This window comes from Maniola jurtina, chromosome 25, assembly GCF_905333055.1.
Source record: "Maniola jurtina chromosome 25, ilManJurt1.1, whole genome shotgun sequence".
Taxonomy (NCBI): domain Eukaryota; kingdom Metazoa; phylum Arthropoda; class Insecta; order Lepidoptera; family Nymphalidae; genus Maniola; species Maniola jurtina.
In genome coordinates, this window is record NC_060053.1 from 1,263,921 (window position 1) to 1,283,260 (window position 19,340).

The following is a 19,340-nucleotide window of genomic DNA, read 5'->3' on the forward strand; positions in this document are numbered from 1 at the left end:
TGGATGTTTTTAAAATTTAGTTTTAGGTATAATCATGATTGCCCGTAAAATATATAATTATTACATAAAGACAGAAAATATAATTTGTACAGTATTTAGGCACTAGTGACTAGAAAAAGTTTGACAGACAAATTATAATGGCCAATCACTCAGTCAATAATATATGCAAGGAGAAACTGACTAACTGACTTAATTTCAACTGACTTTTAAAATCTATAACCGCTGGGTCTAGTTTGAAATTTTGCATGTAGGCTAGGTACCCGCCCCGTGTGAAGCCGAGGCGGGTCAACTAGTAATAAATAATAATAATATAGCCTCAATAGTTCAACGGTTGAGGAGCGGACTGAATTCCGAAAGGTCGGCGGTTCAAACCCCACCCGTTGCACTATTGTCGTACCTACTCCTAACACAGCTTTGTGCTTAGTTGGAGGGTATAGGGGAATATTAGTCATGATTAGCATGGCTAATAATCTTTTTTTTTTAAAACCCCTGCGATTATCCTTCTCCTGGTATCTACTTTGAATAAATGATTTTGACTTTGAATTTGACTTTGACTATGGTACTCTGCATTCATCTCATTCTCACGGATTTTAGCTTTCTGAAGGTTTCGCTTCTACCACGTGTGAATTGCACACGTTTTTTTTAATCTCTCTGTTTCGTCTTTCCATGCTGACTGTATGTACATCACGACCCCCGGCGATTCCGTCACAATGACCGATCATTACCGTAATTACGCCCTGACTGACCGACATTAGCTGATTTGTTTACATTACCTGCTTACATAACTAAACACTAATCGACTAAATACATGAGTATAGCTGGTATATCCTAAACTTGAATACTAACAATCGCATATACCTACTTCCTGATTGAAGAAATAATTGAAGAGATCGGAGAGCAGGCGACTCCTGCGAGGCTCGGACCAGGCTTAGGATGACTTTGGAACAGATGGATTGGTTGGACTTGGTTAGTCCATAACTCCATGAGTCCCCACGACCGTGGCATGAGTCCAGGTCCAGATAACGTTAGAACTGGGGGCAAGAGTACTAAACAGAGTGGGGAACCGCGTCTTGCCGGCCGGCGAAGACGCCTGTAAGGATGTTATATAATTGCCCTACAAGATAGATAGATAGAAAGTCTTTATTGCACACAAAAACACATGTAAAGGAACACAACACAGAAAGAAGAAAAACAGAAAAGCAATTGTGTGCAAAGGCGGCCTTATTGCTTAGAACTATCAAGATGCATTGTCGTGCTTAGGGCGTCTTTTATTCCATCTACTATTCCGGGGCTATTCCATCACAATGACCGATCATTACGCCCTGACTGACTGACATTAGTTGATTTGTTTACATTACCTGCTTACATAACTAAACACTAACAATCGCACGCAGCTTATATAACCGGCTTTTAAAAAATCCCAAGCTAAGTATCCTGTTGTTTCCGCAAGATGGTCTATCATGATTAGGCGGACCTCACACCACCGCACCACCGAGAACATAATGGAAAACCCTCAAAGTTTATCCCTATTTTGCTCAAAAATAGCAAAAAAACTATTATGCATAAAAATAAATAAAAATCTGTTTTAGAATGCACAGATAAAGCCCTTTCATATGATACCCCACTTGGTATAGTTATCTTACTTTGAAAATTAAAACACATTTTAATTTTTTCGTGTGACGTAAGCACAAATTCACGGGTTTCAGATTTATTCCTTTACTTGTGTTATACGACCTACCTACCTGACAAACGTGATTCTAGACGGGAAGTACCCTATAGGTTTTCTTGGCAGACACGACAGACGGACAGGTAGACATTAAAGTGATCCTATTAGCGTTCCGTTTTTCCTTTTGATTTACGGAACCCTAAAATTCACTAGATTGTTATCGCACCAGTATTAAAATATTAAAATACCTTACTTATTTTATTTATAGAAGGAAAATGTACAGCGAAATAATAATAATAAGAGTCTTAAATGCTAATTACATAGATAAATATGGCTAATTACAGATTTTCTCGAAAATAATAACAGTAATAATTTGTCTGAGTGAGTGATACATAGTTAGATACTAAAGAAAAAAAACAAGAATTAATTAAGTAAATATATCAAAAGTGGGTTAAGAAAATAAATAATTAATTGTGTACGTATAAAAAACAGTATCTCAGGTAGCCTAAATAAAAAATAACATAATAATAATATTCAATCTAATACCTTCTACCTTCCCAGTAATCGGTTGGAAGAGTTCATAATTAAGAGGGCTCTCTCCGTCACTCGTTTCATACAATCGTAGTTCCAATTTCATTTGAATACTAAGCAACCAAAGTCCATGAAATTTTGTAGACATATTCTAGAAACTAATATCTATGTCTGTGGTTTTCCAGATTTCTGTTAAAATATTCGGTTTCAAAGTTACGCGGTCTTAAAAATTTTCATACAAATCTTTGAGCTCCTGTAATTTTAAAACTACATATTTTTAGAAAAATCTAAAACACCACAAACACAGATATTAGTTTCTAGAATATGTCTGCAAAATTTCATGGCCTTTGGTTGCTTAATATTCAAATAAAATTGGAACTACGATTGTATGAAACGAGTGACGGAGAGAGCCCTGTTAAATACCAATCTAGATATCTCATATTTAGCGGACATTTTGACATTTGGCGTCGCTAACCGCGGAATGCGAATCACGATTGTCGCAATCGCATTCCGGCAGGCGTGGTCCCTCACGATGGAGAGTGGAGACGCCAAATGTTACTTGAGCCATGATAATTGCTTTTATTCATTGACTAGCTGATGCCCGCAGCTTCGCCCGCGTGGATTGGTCAGATCCCCTGCAGCATCAGGATTGAGGAGTTGGAATCCAAATTTTTTATGAAACAATGTCACAAAGTTCCTCTATCGATTAAAAAAGAAATGACGCAAATCGGTTCAGAAATCTCGGAGATTTCGGTGTACATAGGTAGAAAAACACAACTCCCTTCTTGAAAGTCGGTTAAAAAAGTAGCCTATGTTACACCCTGGTCAATCCTCTACTTGTCAGTGAAAATCCCGTCAAAATCGGTTCAGCCGTTCCGAAGATTAGCCTTTTCAAACAGACAGACAGACAGACAGACAGACAGACAGACAGACAGACAAAAATTTTAAAAACGTGTGATTCAGTCATGGTATCGTTCAAATAACCATATGACCTTAATATGTGGTAGTTATTTCGAAATTACAGACAGACACTCCAATTTTATTTATTAGTATAGATGAATAGGAGAGGGTAGTTTGCAACACCCGTTCATCCCGTACCTCAAAAGGTAACAAGTGTAAATTAATTTATAACACCCCCGACAAGTGAAGGTTACAGTAACTAGAAAAGAGCTGATAGAAGAGAACCGATTTTCTTGGATTATAGCTAAGAACACTCTCGATCAAGCCACCTTTCAAACAAAAAAAAAACTAAATTAAAATCGGTTCGTCAGTTTAGGAGCTACGATGCCACAGACAGATACCTATAGGCATTTGTTAGATAAGGTCTCGTAGGTCAATGAATACAAAAACATTGATGGTAAGCAGTACTTTTATGACTCTATGACTTGTACGCCATCGCTTGGATTAGGTGCGAAAAAATGGCGAAAAAACTCGTTTTTTTTTCGCTAATTTAGTATCTTGGGTCTGCCATCTTGATTTCTCACGCAAATTCGTACATCATTGAATTTGAATCACACTGCAACATTTACACAGATAATAATCACTGAAATAAATGTGATTGAATACGCACAATGGTGCCATCCCACAGTACACATAGGTACCTACTGTAAATCCAAATATGTAAGTAAGTATGTAAAAGAAATACTAACTGACTAATCTATCAATCTCTCAAAGCTTAAACTACTGGTTGGATCGACCTAGGCATGCAAATAGCTATTATGACGTAGACAGCCGCTAAGAAAAGATTTTTAAAAAATTGCACCCCTGAGTGGTTGAATTCTTAAAAATACTTTAAAACGGAGGGGGAATGAAGTCGCGGGTGTAAGCTAGTAAAAATATAAAGGCAGTATAAATCTCCAGATAGAGAATTATACTTAATAATGTAAAACCTATGTATTCCCTATTACATGGCAATTTCGAAAAATCCGGCCTTATTCCTTGTCTTGTCTCCAATCTGCCAAAGCCACCATGATCCAAACTTCATAGTCGCTTATCGTTCCTTCCTGTATTGGGGACAATGTGCAGAGAAACTTTCAGCTTCTATAAAATAACGTTCTGGCTCTCACAAATTCCACGTCTATATTGATAAGTACCAAGTTAAGAGGGGTCTCTCCGTCACTCGATCCATACAAACGTAGTTCGTCTCTCATTGGAATACTAACCAATTATACTCAATGGAATTTTGTAGAAACGTTCCGGGAATTAATATCTGTGCCTGTGGTTTTCCAGATGCCCGTTAAAATATTCGTTTTCAAAGTTACGCGGTCTTAAAAATTCACATACAAATCTTTGAGCCCCTGTAATTTTAAAATTACATATTTTTAGAAAAATCTAAAACACCACAGGTACAGATATTAATTTCTAGAATACGTCTGCAAAATTTCATGGACTTTGGTTGCTTAATATTCAAATGAAATCGGGACTACGATTGTATGGAGTAAGTGACGGAGAGAGCCCTGTTAATCAAAAATATCTACAATGTAGAGAATATTTCGTTTCCAAACCCATTGTTCTAGTCTGTGAAACATATTTGTAACACGTTTTCCGATCTGAATGATCTCTTAGGTTAACATTAGGTAATACCGTCCGACAAACAAAATGGCGTGAAACAGTCCATAATAATGTAAATTCCCACTGTCTGTATGAAAGTAGGTAAACGCTGTCTCAACTTGCATCAGGACTAATTTATCTGTGTGGTATTTGAATAGTGGGACATAATTGAGGCAATTTAGCACTTTTTTACATGACTGCGGAAGACATATTGAGAACTAGCTGATGCCCGCAGCTTCGCCCGCGTGGATTGGTCAGATCCCCTGCAGCATCAGGATTGAGGAGTTGGAATCCAAATTTTTTATGAAACAATGTCGCAAAGTTCCTCTATCGATTAAAAAAAAAAATTACGCAAATCGGTTCAGAAATCTCAGAGATCGCGTAAACAAAACAAAAAGTTTGCTCCGTCGAAAATAATTATGTTTTAATGTTTTATGTGTTCAAATCAGTGCGGACTCGAAATAACTATGAACTACAATACTGGATAAAAGTGGGTGATACAGTGAAGGTACAGTTTTTATTAGATTTACTACTAAATTCAACAAAAATGTGTTTATAACGAACTTATTATTATTACCTAGTTACTGCATTCCTGACAAATCCAAATCCGTGGCAGGGCTCTCTACGCACACATAGACTGTTCCCCGTGAAGTTCGCAACCGCGTCGAGGTCATTCACCTTTTGCCTTTGCCTATTATTTTTACTGGTGATTTTATTTTATTTTTTTACGTAAATATTTTGTATAAAGAAGTTCATGATGTCTCAAAATTATGAAACATCTGAGGAGGATGAATTTATGAATGTGACTGTCCGTCCTTCAAGTAAAAAGGAGCATAAATCCTTCGAAGATGCAGACGATGACAGCTCGCCTAAATCTCTCGCACGTCAAGTCAAATTACTGGGAGAGCTGGTTACACGCGAAATGAGCACAATGCGCCAAGAGCTCTCGCGGCTGAATTTGACCATCTCCGGTTTTGATAAGAGAGTGTCTAGTATTGAGGAGAGGCTGGACATTTTAGAGCAGAAGATTCTACCAGACAATAGAATGGAATTACAGGAAAGACTGGAGAAATTAGAAAAGAGATCCCCTGCGGAGGATAACAGTGTAGCTGAATCGGTAATTATCTCGCAACTGCGACTAGAGCTTAACGAACGTGAACAAGACAACATGTTAAACGATGTTGAAATCGCAGGGTTGGACGAGAAAAGCGGAGAGAGTACCATTAACATTGCCCTACTAGTTGCAAAAAAAATAGGGCTGAGTTTGGAGGAGCGTGATATCGTTAGTGCAGAGCGTTTGGGTCCTCGCCGAATCATCGCTGACGACGCGGCGGGGCAGCGGCGGCCGCCGCGCGCTATCGTCGTGCGCCTGGCGCGGCGCTCGGTGCGCGACGACCTGCTCCGCGCCGCGCGGGTGCGCCGTGGCGCTGACACTTCAGGGATTATCGAGGCAGTGCAATCTAAGCGTTTTTATGTAAATGAACGTCTTACAGCAGCCAACAAACACCTATTCTATAAGACGCGCGAACTGGGCCGTCGTGATGGTTGGCGATATGTCTGGACGAAGGATGGTCGCATTTACGCACGACGCAAAGATGGAAGTGAAGTGTGCCGTATACGCACTCCAAATGACATTACCAAGTTTTTTGGAAACGGAACAGTTTAATGTGTTTACTTTTAATTTCGTTATGTTTTATCATAGGATTTCTGAGAAACGACTGGTTTTTTGTAAGAAGCAATGATTTTTATGTTATTTATATCTTTTTAGTTTTGTTACAATTTAAAAAAGCCGATAGTAGATTAAGTTATATAGATATGATAGATATATTGTGTAGCTATAATTTTCTTATTGTTTTACGAGTATACTTTACATATATACGCATCTATACACATAAGCATAAATCAGTAATATATTATCTTACAAAACATAAAGCTACTACGTGTTGCCTACATTATACATATTATAATATACTACTCTTTAATATATTATTATATATATTATTATATATATACTATATTATTATAATAATGTTTCACGATTTTAATTTGAAAACTTTTACATGGATAAACCGATTTATTATGATTAGAATTAAAGTTTTGATATTTTGTATTTTTTTAATTTTTGACTTAAAATATATAAATAGAATTCGCAGTGCATAAATTATTAAAAGTTGGTTTCCTTAATGCTGGTTCCTTAGGAACTCGGCATGAGGAATTTGTAGTGGCTATGGATCGGTTTAACGTAGATATAATGGCGATTAATGAGACATGGCTGCGGGCGGACGAGGATGGGCGCGCGCCTTCTGTACCAGGATATCGTCTGCAACACGTACCACGTCCGGACACGGTGCGCGGGGGCCGCGGGGGAGGGGTCGGGTTCTACATCAAGCGAGGTTTAAATGTACGCACTTGTAAGGTGCCACGACATGACTCTGTTGAGCAAATGTGGATTAGTATAAAAATCAATGCATTTAGAATAGCAATTGGCACGGCGTACAGACCGCCATGGTTCGACACAGACGTCTTTCTTGATGTAATGGCCGAGAGTATTCAGTCTTTGTCGAGTTATGATAAAATTTGTGTCTTGGGGGATTTTAACATAAATTTCATAAGGAAAGGCGATGCTAAGACTAAAAAACTTATCTCATTTTTGGATACAGTTCAATTAACGCAAGTAGTTAACACTTCAACCCATTTTACAGAAAATAGTGAAACATTAATTGACATTATTTGTACCGATATTCCTGTAGTTAATGTTAGCGTTTGGCCTATACCCACATTAAGCAGTCATGCCTTTCTTGAGTGTACACTAAATCTCAAGAAAAAGAAAATTCCACCGAAGTTAGTAACTCACAGGTCACTACAGAATATACTTCCCGAGGCATTTAAAACGAATCTAGGTATGATCCCTTGGGCGTTACTAACATCTATGGATGACGTCAATTTAATGGTATCGTCTCTTAATAGTTCTCTTAAAGTTCTTTTCGACGTTCATGCTCCCAAGCGAACTAGATTGGCAAAGGATCGCAATGAGCCATGGATCACGTATACTGTAAAGCATATGATGAAACTGAGGGATGAAGCGCATCTGAAGTGGCGTGCCATGAAAACGGTCGGGAATAAAGAGAATTATTTACAGTATAAAAAATTAGTTGTTGAGGCATTAGATAGTGAAAAGAGCGCATACTTTACATATGACATAAATAATAAAATTAAATATCCTAAGGTCTTATGGAGTAATCTTAAAAGCTCTGTACTGCCTAAAAAAGGTAGAAATCTGCCTGCTCACCTTTGTCATCCTAATGAGATTAATAAACACTTCTTAGATATACCAGGCAGAAATGAAATGACTATATCTCAGCTTACTCTATACGAATTTGACAGGCTAACACCTACTACATTCACACTTTGCGCATCTAGTCAAGCGGAGATTTTTGAAATTATTAAGAATCTGCATTCTAATGCCGAGGGGACTGATGAGATAACACTTGACATGTTGTTAATGACCCTTCCACAAAGTCTTGGTGTCATCACCTCTATCGTCAATACATCAATAGAAACGTCGACTTTTCCTGATGCATGGAAAATAGCAGTTATTCGTCCTATCCCTAAAGTGGAAAGTCCAGTTAGTCTAAAAGACCTACGCCCAATCAGTATATTGCCTTGTGCATCGAAAATACTAGAAAAGGTGGTTTACTTACAGGTTTCTAAATATCTTGAGCGCAATAATTTATTACCAGAAATGCAATCAGGATTTAGGGCTGGAAGGGGAACGGTTACCGCGCTTTTGGATGTAACAGACAATATACTGACGGCTCTAGATAGAAAAATGTGTACCATATTAGTTTTATTAGATTTCTCGCGTGCGTTTGATACTATTAACACAACACTGCTATTATCCAAGTTATCGTTTTATGGCTTCGACATTAACACAGTTAAATGGTTCAATAGTTATTTGAGCAATAGAACGCAATATGTAGAAGTTACACAGGGTGATGGGAAGAAACAGAGTTCCTCTGTTGCAAATGTAAACAGAGGTGTCCCTCAAGGATCGATCTTAGGCCCACTTTTATTTATTCTGTATAGTGCCGATATTGTTAAAAATATAAAGAATTGTAAGTTTCATACATATGCGGATGATCTGCAGGTGTATATCTCGTTCGAACCGAGTGAGTACCAAATGGCAGTTCAGAGGGTCAATGAAGACCTTCAACGAATAGCAGATTGGTCAGATAAAAACTCACTGGTTCTTAATCCTAGCAAATCGAAACTTTTATTTTTTGGATCTAGGGCGCAATTAAATAAGATTAAATTTGAATCAGCTAGCGTATGTTTGAAGGGTAATAGTTTAGAGCGTGTATTTGAAGCCCGAAACCTGGGTTTAACTATGGACTCAGATTTAAGGTTTGAGAAACACGTAGCTATGGTGGTACGCAACTGTTTTTATCGGTTAAAAATTCTATATAAGATTCGTAAGTACATCAGTCAAGAGGTTCGTACTCGCCTAGTTGAAAGTCTAGTTCTATCGAAACTGAACTATGCTGATGCAGTCTACGGGCCTCGACTATTAGCCAGGACAAGCAAACTCATCCAAAGGGTCCAGAATGCGTGTGCCCGTTTTTGTTTTAGTATCCCCCCTAGAACTCATGTGACACCATTTTTGAATAAGCACGCATTACTAAAGATGAAATCGAGGAGGAAGGTGCATCTCGCAACCTTACTCTTTGATGTATTCAAAAATGGTAAGCCACTATACATTTTTGAGAAATTAGTAAGAGCACATGAAGATAGGGATAATTTTAGAAGCACACGCGAAATCCTCAGTGTCCCCCGCCATTGCACTGCTGCTTTTAGGGGTAGCTTCAAGTACGCCGCAACCCGTTGCTGGAATAATATTCCTCCACCAATCCGGAATTCTCGTAGCAAAGCTAATTTTGTGTACAAATTGAAAAAGTTTATATTATTCAAGCAAATTGAGTTCGAAAATATTGCGGCTGAAACATCCATTATCTAGATTATAATTTTCTGCATACTTATTTATTCATGTATATTACATATATTATATTTCTATTATATAATGTATAAGATTATAACTGTTTATTTATATATATGTATATATATATATACTTATATTATTAATTATTATTATTTATATATATTATATATATATATATATAATATATATATATATATATATATATTTATGTGTATACACGCATACTACACATATTGTGGTTAAAGTTATTTTAAATTAAATTATTTTTTAATTTACTCACTGTTGTGACTGTGGCGTCACCCGGGTCACAGCTGAAAATCAGCGTCCTGCATATGATGCAGGACATAATGCTGAGCTGTACACCCATTTGGGGTGGTGTCACAGATGAAAATGTATATTTGTATACTTTGTTTTTATCTGTGACACCAACAACAAATAAATACATTTTCTTTCTTTCTTTCTTTCTTACTTGTCTGTGAAAATCCCGTCAAAATCGGTTCAGCCGTTCCAAAGATTAGCCTTTTCAAACAGACAGACAGACAGACAGACAGACAGACAAACAGACAGACAAAAATGTTAAAAACGTGTGATTCGGTTAAGGTATCGTTCAAATAACCCTATGAGCTTAATATGAGGTAGTTATTTCGAAATTACAGACAGACACTCCAATTTTATTTATTAGTATAGATACATAGTTCAGTCGGTATAATAGAATCATTAAGCGATTAAGTATATGACTTGCTTTAAGAGGGGTCTCTACGTCACTCGCTCCATACAAACGTAGTTCCGATTTCATTTGTATATTAAGCAACCAAAGTCCATGAAATTTTGCAGACATATTCTAGAAACTAATATATTATATGCCTGTGGTTTTCCAGATTTCTGTTAAAATATTCGGTTTCAAAGTTACGCGGTCTTAAAAATTCACATACAAATCTTTGAGCCCCTGTAATTTTAAAATTACATATTTTTAGAAAAATCTAAAACACCACAGGCACAGATATTAGTTTCTAGAATATGTCTGCAAAATTTCATGGAGTTTGGTTGCTTAATATTCAAATGAAATTGGAACTACGACTGTATGGAGTAAGTGACGGAGAGAGTCCTGTTAACGGTGAAGGAAAACATCGTGAGGAAACCTGCATGTTAACACGGAACCAAAAGCTTAATTTGCTATAATCCGCCAACAAACGAAATCTGTATGGTGCAACATGCAGCATGCGACATGCACCGCCCGCCCTCCCACTGATAAACATGCAGGAAAAGCCAGTCACCAAGCAAGCCACACGCACCACCACCACGCTCCATCCTTGGCATGTTCGACAGTCCTTCATAATATTCTCAAAGGTTTGCGAGATATGCCAATCCGTGCACTTGGCCAACAGGTGAACTATGGCCTTCTTATTCTGGGAGGACACTTTGTGCTCGGTAGTAGGCCAGCGATGGGTTAGGTTGATGACAAAAAGTAATTATTTATATAATTTGATTAATTTAAATTAAACGAAGAGTTACGTTGATGATAAAAAGTAGCTAATTGCGTAGTTTGATTTTAGGTTTTTCAAAATCCCGTGGGAGCTCTTTCATTTTTTTGCATAAAAAGTAGCCTTTTTTTTATACACAGGAAATGCCTAACGCATACCCTTCCGTCAGGGGAAACGGAAGGGTTATGTGGGGCTTGCACCCACTAGAACCTGTGTTTGTTCCTCAACGGACTGGCGGTTGATGTGTTAATCCAGGGTATAATCTATCTCCATTCAAAATTTCAGCCAAATCCGTCCAGTAGTTTTTGCGTGAAAGAGTAAAAAACATACACACACACACACACGCACACATACAAACTTTCACCTTTATAGATAGTTAGTGTGATAATTGTAATCTAATGAAAGTACCTATCATACAATTCAAAGCGAACCAAACCTTTGCTACTTATTTCTAGTTTTCTTTCGATAGATTGCGATAATCTAGATGACAATTTCATTTACAATATGTGATATAGATAAGGGACTTCGTCTGTGTTGGTGTTAGCTGGCGGGCGTGCTCTGCCTTTTTGGAGTGTTTTTTTTTTTTTAAACTGACTGGAAAGCGCTCTAAGGGGGTGCCGTGCGTGTGTCGGCGAGCGCCGGCACAGACGGGGTCCATACTTGTATAGTTTATCTAACTTGTTACAAATAACTACAAACTTGACATTGGCTAATCTTTGTAAAGCCAGACGAAAGAGAAAAAAAAAGATATAGATAATTAGGTGTCTATGAATAAGTATCTACATTTTATTGCGATTCATGCGGTTTCATCATAAATCAAGTCAAACTAATATTATAACAAATAATACTTCGAACTCAAACTGGTTTGTAAATATTTAATCAGCATTTAATGGGTCATAAAAATTATATCCCATAATCACTCCACCATGACATCTCAATTAAACATTTTAATCTGCGATAAATATTTGAAATAGCTGAAGCAAGGAGAGATGCCATATTATACCCACTAGAGGTGGTAACATCCTGCAAAATAGAATCATTCCTTAGACTTTGAATATTGAAATAGAAATTTATTTTTTAACCCCCGACCCAAAAAGAGGGGTGTTATAAGTTTGACGTGTGTATCTGTGTGTCTGTGTATCTGCGTATCTGTCTGTGGCATCGTAGCGCCTAAACGAATGAACCGATTTTAATTTAGTTTTTTTTGTTTGAAAGGTGGCTTGATCGAGAGTGTTCTTAGCTATAATCTAAAAAAATTGGTTCAGCCGTTTAAGAGTTATCAGCTCTTTTCTAGTTTTCTTGTAGAAAAGAAGGTTAGATAACCGTTAGGTTCATAATATTATGTCAATAGACAAATGTCAAGCTGTCAAGATGGACGTTGCCTAAATACATAATTATTTATTTGAAAATGATGTTTTAGAAAACTCAGATACTTTGGATCGTCGGGGGTGTTATAAATTTTTAATTTACACTTGTATACAAAAATTATTAATAACTGAATAACAGTGAACTACGTGTAAGCAAAAACGAAATAATAAACGACAGAACTGCATTAGTGTAAAACTGTATTACATTCTAGCAGACGCCCGCGGCTTCGTCCGCGTGTATTTAGGTTTTTCGAAATCCCGTGGGAACTCTTTGATTTTCCGGGATAAAAAGTAGTCTGTGTGCTAATCCAGGATATTATCTATCTCCATTCCGAATTTCAGCCAAATCTATCCAGTGGTTTTTGTGTGCCGGAGTAACAAACATACACACACTCACACACACATACAGACATTCGCCTTTACAATACAATAAGTGTGATATGTGATTAAGGTTCTTCTCGGTAGGAACGGTATTCCGAACCAGTGGTAGATTTTTTTGACGATTCAAAAGCACTTGTAAAAGTTTAATTGAATGAAAACATTTTGAATTGAATTTTGAATGTGATGGTAGTGATTCTATGTTTGGCGCGCTTTTTAAACGCCTAGCCTATGACGTTTGCTGCTCCATGGCCTTACTCAATGCTCCACCATGACATCTCAGTTTAAATACTCAATCTGTGGTATTATTATAAGCGTGGAGTATTTGAAACAGCCGAAACGTTAAATCGCGTATCTTGTATATAGCTGTGCAGGTATTTAAACAATTCTTTTGTTTACGTTTTCCCATTCAGTAGGTAAGGAGGCGCGACACAGAATGCCGGACAATCTCAGAATACAATACTTGGGAAATGTAGCGACAGCAGATGACATTGTTTTAAAATTAAATCATCTTCACGAATTTAGAAATTGCACAGAGAGACACAACAGCACTAAAATCCGACTACTACCCGCGAACTGTCGATAGATTAAAATATAAATATATATATATATTATTCATAACTAACATCGCCCTTTCCCCTTCAACTAAGCGTTAAGCTTGTGCTAGGAGTAGGTACGACAATTATTTATAGTGCAACGGGTGGGGTTTGAACCGCCGACCTTTCGGAATTCAGTCCTCTCTTATAAACGTTGAGCTATTGAGGCTTTACCCGCGAAGTGCCGATAGATAGCGATAAATAGTATATTAAAATTGTTTTTCTGTCGCTCGGTGTATTTTGACACTGTACTATATTAATATTTATGAACGCAAAAGACTCAGACTCTTTCATTTTATATCCCACTCGATAGAAAAATTCATCAAAATCGGCTCAGTAGTTTAGGCGCTACGGTGGAACACACATAAATACAAACCTACATACATACTCGTACACAGACTGCTAAAATCATAACCCAAAATCCTCATGGCTTTGCCGTAGTCGGGTAAAAATGAAAATTGTACATTTTAGTATGAATGAGCGGCCACTTATCTTAATTTTTTAGCAACATAAATCAAAAAGTACCACGCCTAAAACCCTTGAACTTCTTAAAATATCAATTTTAATAATCTTTATAATAAAAGTAACAGTTCGTTTTATTTGCTATCGCTACATGGAATGCATTATAGTTTGAACAATGCACGATCGATAGTGCAAGGTCGTACGTTCCTCCAGACATAATATACATATTTTGTTTATGTAGCTATTATAATATCTAAATTGTTGATTACTTTTCAAAAATGATTAAGAAAGACGCCTATTTTTTGTATACCTATATGTAGCTGTACATTTTTGACTTACGATTTTTGAATCTTTGCTTTTTAACAGGGCTCTCTCCGTCACTTACTCCATACAATCGTAGTCCCAATTTCATTTGAATACTAAGCAACCAAAGTCCATGAAATTTTGCAGACATATTCTAGAAACTAATACCTGTGCCTGTGGTGTTTTAGATTTTTCTAAAAATATGTTTTTCTAAAATTACATATTTATCAAAGATTTGTATGTGAATTTTTAAGACCGCGTAACTTTGAAACCGAATATTTTAACGGAAATCTGGAAAACCACAGGCATAGATATTAGTTCCCGGAACGTTTCTATAAAATTCTATTGAATATGATTGGTTAGTATTCAAATGAGAGACGAACTACGTTTGTATTGAGCGAGTGACGGATAGACCCCTCTTAAATACGGAGCACAAGGGACCGGCAACGCCTCGTTACTCCGCCAGCTGATGTCCCACTCTGGCGACATACATATACCCCCTAACACCATTAGAGGCCTATCACACGGGCCTAAGTCAAGCCTAATGATTTTAATGATTTTTTCTCTATTTCCAGATGTGGCTGTCCTGCTTAGTCGCCAGCTGTCTGTTAAGCATAGCTCTAGCCGCAAATGAGTACCTACCACCTAGCAAAGGTTACAACTACGATGTACCGAAAATACCTTTTCCTTCCAGAGTAAGTTTTACCTATATATTTCTTTTTCTTAACTAGATAACCCACAGATATGGGCATATACAAGGAGACAATTACCGGGATAAAAAGTAACCTATGTCCTTTCCCGGGATGTAAGCTAACTTTGTACCTTTTATCAAAATAGGTTAAACTGTTGGGTCGTGTAAAGCTAGTAGACAGACAGACAGACACACTTTCGCACTTATGTAATACTAGAGGATGCCCGCGACTTCGTCCGCTTGGATTTATGTTTTTAAAGATCCCGTGGGAACTGTTTGATTTTTCGGGATAAAATGCCTATGTCAATAACAGGGACGCAAGCTACCTCGGTGCCTTTCATACAAATCGGTTAAACAGATGGGTCTTTAGAAATCCCGTGGGAACTCTTTGATTTTTCGGGATAAAAAGTAGCCTATGTCCGTCCCCGGGATATAAGCTAACTCTATACCAAACGTCAGAATCGGTTAAACTGTTGGGCCGTGAAAAGTTAGCAGACTGACAGACACATTTTCGCATTTATTATATTAAGTACTAGAGGATGCCCGCGGCTTCGCCCGCGTGGATTTCAGTTTTTTTTTAATTCCGTAGGAACTCTTCAATTTTCCTGGAAGTAGCCTATGTCCAAATTTCATTAAAATCGGTTCAGTGGTTGGGCCGTGAAAACATAGCAGACAGACAGACAGAAAGACAGGCAGACAGAGAGACAGATAGATAGACAGACAGACAGACAGACACACTTTCGCATTTGTAATAATTAAAATATGGATGAGTAATATTGAGTTCACATAAGACACCGAATCCAATTCACGGTCAATAAATCGCGAGTCTTTTGGAACAATTTCGACGTATGAATGGGTGTCTGCCCAAGGCTGTGGTAGCTATTGTTCGCACACATTGTTTTATAATGGTCCTATAAGACAATCGGCCCGTTTTTACCTTTATAGGTATTTTTGCTAACAATCGATTGTATTGCTAATCATTATTGGTGATTATAGGATGTAGAATTTGTAGGGTCTTTGTTGACAGGTTTGACGACCTCCTGGTGCAGTGGTTTTAACTTCAAAATAGTCGAAAATTCAGTAGGGAGATTTGTCTGGTGGGAAGCGTGGCTAGTTACCTACCACTCTACCGGCAAAGCCGTGCCGAACAAAAATCTTATTATGTATGGATGTCACACTAATATTATAAAGGAGAAAGTTTGTATGTGTGTGTGTGTGTGTGTGTGAGTGAGTGTGTGTATGTTTGTTACTCCTTCACGCAAAAACTACAGGACGGATTGGGCTGAAATTTAGAATGGAGATAGATTATACCCTGGATTAGCACATAAGCTACTTTTTATCCTGGTAAATCAAAGAGTTCCCACGGGAATTTTAAAAAACCTACATCCACGCGAACGAAGTCGCGGGTATCAGCTAGTATTTCATAAATTGAATGGTTATCAAGGTATACACAGCGCCTAGGTTCCGGCAGTGTGCTATACGCCTAACCCCAGTACCAGTAGGTAAAGCACAAACAAAAATCTATGTATAATTGCATGTATTTTATAGATTGATTTGTTATCAAGGTATACACTGCGCCTAGGCTCTGTCAGTATGATGATGATCAAACCCATTTCCACCCCACTACTGAGTACGGGTCTCGTCTCAGAATGAAAAGGGTTTATGCCATAGTCTGCCACGCTGGCCCAATGCGGATTGGCAGACTTCACACACCTTTGAGAACATGGAGAACTCTCAGGCATGCAGGTTTCCTCACGATGTTTTCCTTCACCGTTAAAACAAGTGATATTTAATTGCTTAAAACGCACATAACTGAAAAGTTAGTGGCGCGTGCCCGGGATCGAACCCTCGATCTCCGATTAGGAGGCGGACGTTCTAACCACTAGGCTACCACAGCTTTATACAGTCTGTCAGTATACTCTTAACCCCAGTAAAGGAGTTTCACAAACAATAATCTAATGGGATGATTTTGTATATTACAGACCCCTCCACCCCCGCCTATAAGGACGACACCGCAGCCGACGCGGCCTAACACTTATGTACCACCACCTCCAACACCGACTGATGTAAGTATCAAGCTACCAACCTACTCAAAAAAACCAGACAAGAGCGGGTCATACTCGCGCACTGAGGAAGGAAGGAGTATCATCCGTGGTAGCGCACACACGTGCGTGATCACGCACCGTGGGAAACCAGGTTAAGAGAAGTGGTCAGGTTTTAGTTTTTACCCAACTGCGGCAAAGCCAAAAGAAAGGGTTATGATTTTAGCAGTATGTTTGTATATTTGTATCCAGATTGTATGTGTTCCACCGTAGTGCCTAAACTACTGGGCCGATTTTGATGAATGAGGTGTCAATTGATTCATTGCAAAGGTCCAGGTGACATACGAGTAGGCTATATTTTATACGAAAAAAGTTGACCTAACGGTTGTTAAATCAAAAAAAGTAGAGGTCTGCAAATTAATTTTTTTCCTTTGTACTATCGAGTGGGGTGTCAAATGAAAGAGGAGAAAATTCTGAGTTCATGAATATAAATGCACTATACCAAGCGACAGAAGAACAATTTTACTATTTCAGCGTTTATTAAGAAGAAGATCGCAGTCGGCTAAAACTTTATTTTGTCAGCTATAAAATTCTTTGAAAAAATAAAATGCATTATCTAAATAATAATAATTTATAACTTAATTTATTACAATATAATCAAATGTCATCTATATAATGATCGGGCATTTTTCGTGGTTTCGGCGGGATATATACTTTTGTTACTGGCGTTGTTTCTGTGAACAAAAAAAAATTTAAAAAAACCAACTTCAATAGCCACAAACACTAAAAAGTAAAATAAATAACTTAATTTATTACTGAATACATTATGTATACATAAGTTAATGTAGTTCTATAATAACATATTTTGGATCCGGTGCCAATTAGCCTATTTACCAATGTGCCCAATTGGCACCTCATTGGCACCGACTCCAAAAAACCGACCAAGTGCGAGTCGAACTTGCCCACCGAGGGTTTCGAATTCGGGTATTTTTTTCGACATTTTGCACGATAAATCAAAAACCATTATGTGTAAAAATTAGACTTGCAACGAATAGTATATTCGGCAGTATACCGAATACCGAATATTCGGCGAGGCCCCTGACCGAATAGCCGAATATTCGGCAAAAGTATTCGGCCGGATTTTAGCGCCAAAAACTTGTACAGACGTGATTGTTTCGCGCTCCTTTGTTTTGTTCTAATGTACTCATCGCTCTGAAGTTGGGATGGTCTACGAGAAAAAAAGAAGTAAACTACTTCCTAAAAATGCAGAAAAGTTAGTCTTTCTGAACCATAACCTTCCCTTCTAAATTTTGATTATGAAAATAATTCAAATGCATAGAAAAATTCTTAACTTGTTTAATACAGAAAATGATTAAGTTATGTACCTGTTTTATGTACCAATGACTACTTAATAAATGATTATAAAAGAAATGAGAACCTTACCATTCTAAATTTTGATTACCACAATAATTCAAATACATAGAATTCTCCATTTTTCCAATTCAGAAGATGATTATGTACCTGTGTTATGCACCAATGACTACTTAAATGAATATAACAGAAATGAAAATATGAATATAACGTAATCAATCGATTTTAATTTTTAATTTTACCAATTATTTCTCTACGACAAAATATATTATTTAAGTATTCGGTATTCGGCCGAATAATATGTAGATATTCGGTATTCGGCCGAATATAATAAAAGCAGCCGAATAGGCCGAATACCGAATAGTAACCGAATATTCGTTGCAAGTCTAGTAAAAATACATAAAAAATCTGTTTTAGAATGTATAGGTAAAGAAAGCCCTTTCATATGATACCCCACTTGATATAGTTATCTTACTTTGAAAATTAAACACATTTTAATTTTTTTTAATGATGTAACCACAAATTCACGGTTTTCGGATTTATTACTTGCAGGCAGACAGACAGACAACAAAGTGATTCTATAAGGTTTCCGTTTTTCCTTTTGAGGTACGGAACCCTAAAAATGTTATTATGCTCGGTAGTTGGCCGGCGATGGGTTGTGATGACGATGATTGAAAATAATAATGTCAGTTATCACATTTGTTTGAAACGTAGACCACAAAATAAAAAAAATATCCCTTTAAAAAGTATCTACGCACTGTTCTAATCGAAGAACAGTTGAAAATATTAATTAAATTATTTTTTCATATGAGACCACATTTTAATTTTAACCACAAACGCTAAAAAGTATAAATAAGATAATAGACTACGTATAAGTTACCTATCTAATCACTTTACTTTATTAAA

The 19,340-nt window shown here is 37.2% G+C and overlaps 1 protein-coding gene across 1 annotated transcript in view; it reads left to right on the top strand.

Moving 5' to 3' along the window:
* The window catches only part of LOC123878120, a 45,815-nt gene that overhangs the window by 18,949 nt on the left and 7,526 nt on the right, over nt 1-19,340 (top strand). Inside the window, exons 3-4 of the mRNA XM_045925199.1 lie at nt 14,906-15,025; nt 17,004-17,087. Coding sequence (XP_045781155.1) covers nt 14,906-15,025; nt 17,004-17,087 — 204 coding nt within the window. The remainder of the gene's footprint in view (nt 1-14,905; nt 15,026-17,003; nt 17,088-19,340) is intronic.